General features: G+C 42.0%; 1 protein-coding gene across 1 annotated transcript; it reads right to left on the bottom strand.

Annotated features, from left to right (window-relative positions):
- Positions 1-1604: 1604 nt before the first annotated feature.
- On the bottom strand, positions 1605-5402 carry LOC143416058 (protein NLRC3-like). Its single transcript, XM_076881427.1, has 5 exons — positions 5373-5402; positions 5151-5337; positions 3222-5022; positions 2137-2310; positions 1605-1862 (listed from the first exon to the last, which is right to left on the bottom strand). Exons 1-5 carry the CDS (start codon positions 5400-5402, stop codon positions 1673-1675), a joined length of 2382 nt encoding a protein of 793 aa, XP_076737542.1. The 3' UTR covers positions 1605-1672.
- Positions 5403-6080: the final 678 nt, after the last annotated feature.

The raw sequence follows: 6080 nt of genomic DNA, 5'->3' as shown, positions 1-6080 counted from the left end.
CCCTCTGGTAGCATCTCTCCCGTCCGGACGTTGTAATGCTCTGACTGTTGAATTGTATGGAAATAAATGATTGTTGATTGAGCATTGATACACCGAGTATTGTCCCTCCTTCAGCCCAAAGATTCAAAGAATTGGGAGATTTCAACAATACCTAAAAAGTTATGCAAATATGTACCCATAACTTGTTTTTCAAAATATTAATAAAAGGGGTGTGTCTCCAAACAGCCATCTCTTTCCTGACAATTCGCTTTGTGCATATTCTCTTACATATGATAAGTCAACATTGAAACACCTGCGGCTTTTAGTCAGGTGCGGCTAATGTATGTACAAAACAGGATTTTCCCCTGATTTTAGCTTGTGCGGCTAATATTCAGGTGCGCTCTGTAGTCCGGGAAATACGGTAGTTCTTCCTAAAGTACTGCAGTATTCCTGCCAGTACATCCTTTTAGTTTTCCTAACTGTTTCCTCTGATGCTCGTTGCTATTCTTTCCTCAATGCAAATTCATGCTAAGCTCCTTCATATCCATCCCTGTTTCTAAACCTGTAATAATTGCTTTAATGTGTCTTTGGCCTAATTATGAGTCTGTCCATATGTTTGTAGTTCCCCACTTGCTTTGGTTTCTTAGCTCTGATTCTCTCAAATTTATCCTTGAAATCATTTACTGGCATCTCTCCCTCTCACTCCCACTATCCCCAGAACACCAGAGTATTCATCTCCTGGTTTATCCTATGGCCTCTTTGCATTTTCTCCAATCATCCCTGTTTCTAGAGTCTCACCCCATCTGCAGGCAGTCCAAGAGAAACTGCCTCTGCCATTTTCTTCTTCTTAATCTTTGATTTTTCTCTTCACTTTCTCCATTGGGTCTTCTTAGACGCACTTTCCAGAAAGCAGCAACATTTTTTGTGCCCCATTTTTCAAATTGTGCATCTTACTTCAGCTTAATGTGTTTCCTGTTTTGTTTTTACACAGGTCATGTAAAAGAAATCCTACCAGAGACTCGACAAAGCTGAACTGAAAGACAGCACAGGCAATAAATCAGAGCAGCACAGAACTTAAGCTCATGGTCCATAGAAGCTGGGCTCTACAGGTGTACCAGGACAAGCTTAGTGTAAGTCCCTCGAAAAAGTTTCACTTGTGCTGTTTCGGTGTAAATTACTGGTTTGTTTGAACAATTTCATCAGCTGAACCATAAATACTCGAAAACAATTTCTTTGTGACTCAGTGTGATTTTTCATTTTGTAATATTAGCATGTCAAACTCTACATTCTCTACACAGATGAGAAATGAAGTGTATTTAATAATAAAAGTTATCTCTCAGAGACAAAGTTAGTGTCTCATTCAGGTCTGTATGTAGCCTCAGACACATGCAGTGCTCATATTTTCTGTTTTGTGTGTCACTCAGACCTCTTCCTGACAGGGGCAGCAATTTCATTTAAAGTCCCATTCACTGATACAGGCTGCTGGAGCTCCAACCAGGAGGGTACACACATGATCCAGGGAAAAAAATTATATATGGTCTCTTAGATAAATATTAAGAGGTCCTGTGTTTTACTAAAAAATCAAAGTAGTAAAACACAGGACCTTTGGGTTACATATAAGGTGATTTGACAAATCATGTCTGTTGTAAATGAGTAAGCCATTTATCGACCTGACTCAGGTTTTAAATCATCATCAGAAAAGACTGAATCCTGACCTGAGAATTGTACACTTTGGACTCTCCACTGCAGAAAATAGAAGCTTCAGTCCTGAATCCTGCAGGTTGTTGTTACCCAGATCCAGCTCTGTCAGACGGGAGGACTGGGAGCTCAGGACTGAGGACAGAGCTTCACAGCTTCTGTCTGACAGGTTACAGCCACTCAGTCTGAAGAAAGGATGACAAGAAGACATGAAACACTTGTGTTAAAGTATATTCATGGTGCCATGAGGAGCTACTACATTTACAATATTTCAACACTGTTTCAGGACATGCTGGAATCCTTATTGCCTCATGTTACAAAAGACAAATGTGGCAGTTTAGTGTGATTTGGATGGATTCATTAAAAAAACAAAACATAAACACTGTTAATTTTTTCCAAATGAAATTGATTAAATGATGTTAATTGATGAAAAAAGAAATCGATATTGCTTGATCTGACCTCAGCGTTTCCAGTTTGCAGTATTGACTCTTCATCCCAGCAGACAGAAGCTTCACTCCTGAATCCTGCAGGTTGTTGTTACCCAGGTCCAGCTCTGTCAGACGGGAGGACTGGGAGCTCAGGACTGAGGACAGAGCTTCACAGCTTCTGTCTGACAGGTTACAGCCACTCAGTCTGAAATCAAGCGGGAAGGGAGACAAGATCAACCAAACAAATCAGAGCTTTATTGCTTTTTTATTGTTTTTAAGCAGAAATCAGTGAGGTGCTGGTAGATTCTGTTCTTTTGGTTTATTACCCAACAACACACACATACACTAATATTTGTGACTTTTGTAATAATAGCATTTACAATGCAAAGCAACAGCGATCACAGATTGAAGGGGCCTGAATAAAACTACAATGCAGTGATTTTTAAGATGACCTGTTCTTCCAATTTCCAACAACAGATTTCTCCAACCTTACAGTTAAAAATAATTCTTTATCTCATACTGAATCTTGGTGCACCTCCCCCAGTTTATTAAAATGGAGTGTACTGAAGTTGCTGTAAGTGATGTGTGATGCCACTGATTTCCTTTCTGATCCAATACAAAGTAAAATTCAGGCTGGTATCTGCGATACTGATGAAAACTATTCCTTCAGAATCAATACAAGACATCATAAGAAAATATGATGTTTTGTATAACATAAAAAGCCAGAATTTTAAAATATTCAGTTAATAATCAAAAACAGATGTGACTGAAAATAATAAAACTGAGAAACATTTTATGGCCATTCGATCCTTTTACAACCATTGCAAGAGCTTGGTTGGCATAGCCGGCAATACGTTGGATAGTAATAAGTCCGGTGGGTGATGGGCTCCACCAGGGCTGCCCTTTGTCACCGATTCTGTTCATAAATTTTATGTTTAAAGGCTGTATCAAAAGTTCATTCAAGTTACAATATTGTGGTCAAAAGTTCTCCTTTTTTCTTTTATACTATACAACTACGCTGTCTCATGGTTTTAGGACATGGATCTGTCATGGAAGAAATCTATGACCACTTTTAATCAACATTTTAAAAATAAACATGATCACAGATTTACTCACAGAGCTTTGTTGGAGGCTTTGACCACTGGCAGCAGCCTCAGAAGAGCCTCCTCTGAAGCAGAGTATTTCTTCAGGTCAAACACATCCAGATCTTCTTCTGATGACAGTAAGATGAAGACCAGAGCTGACCACTGAGCAGGAGACAGTTTATCTGTGGAGAGACGTCCTGATCTCAGGGACTGTTGGATCTCCTCCACTAGAGAACGATCATTCAGTTCATTCAGACAGTGGATCAGATTGATGCTTTTCTCTGCAGACAGATTCTCACTGAGCTTCTCCTTGATGTACTGGACTGTTTCCTGATTGGTCTGTGAGCTACTTCCTGTCTGTGTCAGCAGACCTCGTAGGAGAGTCTGATTGGTCTGCAGTGAAAGACCCAGGAGGAAGCGGAGGAACAAGTCCAGGTGTCCATTTGGACTCTGTAAGGCCTTGTTCACAGCACTCTGGTGGAGAGATTGAAGTTTTAGTTTGTTAAATAGTTTAGACCATGTAGAGGTTGTTTGTTGTTGTTCCAGCAGATTGAGTCCAGAGTTGATGAAGGTCAGATGGACATGAAGAGCAGCCAGAAACTCCTGAACACTCAGATGGATGAAGCAGAACACCTTGTCCTGGTACAGTCCTCTCTCCTCTTTAAAGATCTGTGTGAACACTCCTGAGTACACTGAGGCTGCTCTGATATCGATGCCACACTCTGTCAGGTCTGATTCATAGAAGATCAGGTTTCCTTTCTGCAGCTGATCAAAAGCCAGTTTTCCCAGAGACTCCATCATCTTCCTGCTCTCTGGACTCCAGTGTGGATCTGTCTCAGCTCCTCCATCATACTTGACCTTCTTCACTTTGGCCTGAACCACCAGGAAGTGGATGTACATCTCAGTCAGGGTCTTGGGCAGCTGTCCTCCCTCTCTGGTTTCCAGCACATCCTCCAGAACTGTAGCAGTGATCCAGCAGAAGACTGGGATGTGACACATGATGTGGAGGCTTCGTGATGTCTTGATGTGGGAGATGATCCTGCTGGCCTGCTCCTCATCTCTGAATCTCTTCCTGAAGTACTCCTCCTTCTGTGGGTCAGTGAACCCTCTGACCTCTGTCACCATGCCAACACAGTCAGGAGGGATCTGATTGGCTGCGGCAGGTCGTGTGGTTATCCAGAGGCGAGCAGAGGGAAGCAGTTTCCCCCTGATGAGGTTTATCAGCAGCACATCCACTGAGGTGGACTTTCTAGGGTCAGTTAGGATTGTAGTTTTGTGGAAGTCCAGAGGAAGTCGACACTCATCCAGACCATCAAAGATGAACACAACCTGGAAGTCTTCAAAGCTGCAGATTCCTGCTTCTTTGGTTTCAGTAAAGAAGTGATGAACAAGTCCCACCAAGCTGAACTTTTCCTCTTTCAGCACATTCAGCTCTCTGAAAGTGAATGGAAATATGAACTGGATGTCCTGGTTGGCTTTGTCTTCAGCCCAGTCCAGGCTGTATTTCTGTGTTAAGACTGTTTTCCCAATGCCAGCCACTCCCTTTGTCAGCACTGTTCTGATTGGTTCATCTCTTCCAGGTGAGGCTTTAAAGATGTCTTCTTGTCTGATGGTTGTTTCTGGTCTGTCTGGTTTCCTGGATGCTGTTTCAATCTGTCTGACCTCATGTTCATCATTGACCTCTGCAGTCCCTCCCTCTGTGATGTAGAGCTCTGTGTAGATCTGATTCAGGAGGGTTGGGTTTCCTGCTTTAGCGATGCCCTCAAACACACACTGGAACTTCTTCTTCAGGGTGGATTTAAGGTTACGATGACAAACTGCAGCTTGAAGTTCTGAATGAGAAGAAAAATAAACACTCAATTCCAAAAAGAACTAATCTTTAAAACATGTTGCTCCATCTTCCATCTCTGGAAAATGTTCATTTATCCAGCAGCTTAAATCTTTAGATAAATCCTCTTACTGCTCTGCAGACGGTCAGCCAGCTCCTCCTGCTTCATTCTCCTCAGGAAGTCCACTGTGATCTTCACAAACGCCTCTCTGCTGCTGCTCCTCTGACTCTCTAAGCATTCTGGGTAATCTGGACTCAGAACCTTCTGGATCTCCTTCAGCTCGTTCTTCACAAAAGTGATGATGTTGTCCTCCAGCAGCTGGAACAGAATATTTATGAATGAGCCAATCAGACTGAAATCATGGAGCCAAACATCAGATCCATGTTGGACACACTGACGATCCACTGGTCTACAAAGAGCAGCATGGAGATGACTGTGAACAGAACAGATGTAACAGTAGTTGTTGTACATGTACAGACCATAAATATGGAGTCCAGCTGTGTTTGATGCTGCTGGGCAGACTGACCACTGGGAACCTCTGAGCTCTGCTGCTCCACTCTGTGGAGGAACCATGAAGGATTAGATCAACACAGGATAAAGATCCAGGAGTTTCTGCTCAAATAACTTCATCTGAATCAAGTCTGTCAAGTTTTAAACTCTCAGATTGTGAACATATCAGTAATTTTCAGTCTGTTTTCATGGACGTCCTTTCAGTGGTGATGTCAGGGATGATTTTGAAGAAGCTCATCAAACTGAACCATCAGGAGATCACTGCTCCAAAACCAGAACATGATCCGAGTCTCCCTCCACCACCAGAACACCAGCTTTACTAACGTGGTAGATCAGTGTAGTACAGATCAATAACTGATGAGTCATTTGATCAAAATCACTGAGTGCTTCACGTCTGACCCTCTGATGCTTCTGTAGACATTTTGCATATTTAATGAATGTCTGACAGTTTTACATTCATTCTATGAACACAGTGGAAATGTTGTGTTATAGTCTCCATGTTGTTTCCAGCATCATAAATTCTTAAGTTCAGAAAATTAGATTCTTTCTTC

Source organism: Maylandia zebra, unplaced genomic scaffold, assembly GCF_041146795.1.
Source record: "Maylandia zebra isolate NMK-2024a unplaced genomic scaffold, Mzebra_GT3a scaffold11, whole genome shotgun sequence".
Lineage (NCBI taxonomy): Eukaryota > Metazoa > Chordata > Actinopteri > Cichliformes > Cichlidae > Maylandia > Maylandia zebra.
The sequence above is the reverse complement of the archived record's forward strand: the minus strand, read 5'-3'. Positions and strand labels throughout refer to the sequence as shown.

What these genes read in the sequence shown, in the direction of transcription:
- LOC143416058 (XM_076881427.1), bottom strand. Translation starts at nt 5,402, where the DNA reads ATGGATCTGATGTTTGGCTCCATGATTTCA. An exon ending in GGCTGACCGTCTGCAGAGCA is followed by an intron (nt 5,023 to 5,150) that starts GTAAGAGGATTT and finishes CTTCTCATTCAG; the next exon opens with AACTTCAAGCTGCAGTTTGT. An exon ending in TGCAAACTGGAAACGCTGAG is followed by an intron (nt 1,863 to 2,136) that starts GTCAGATCAAGC and finishes TCCTTTCTTCAG; the next exon opens with ACTGAGTGGCTGTAACCTGT.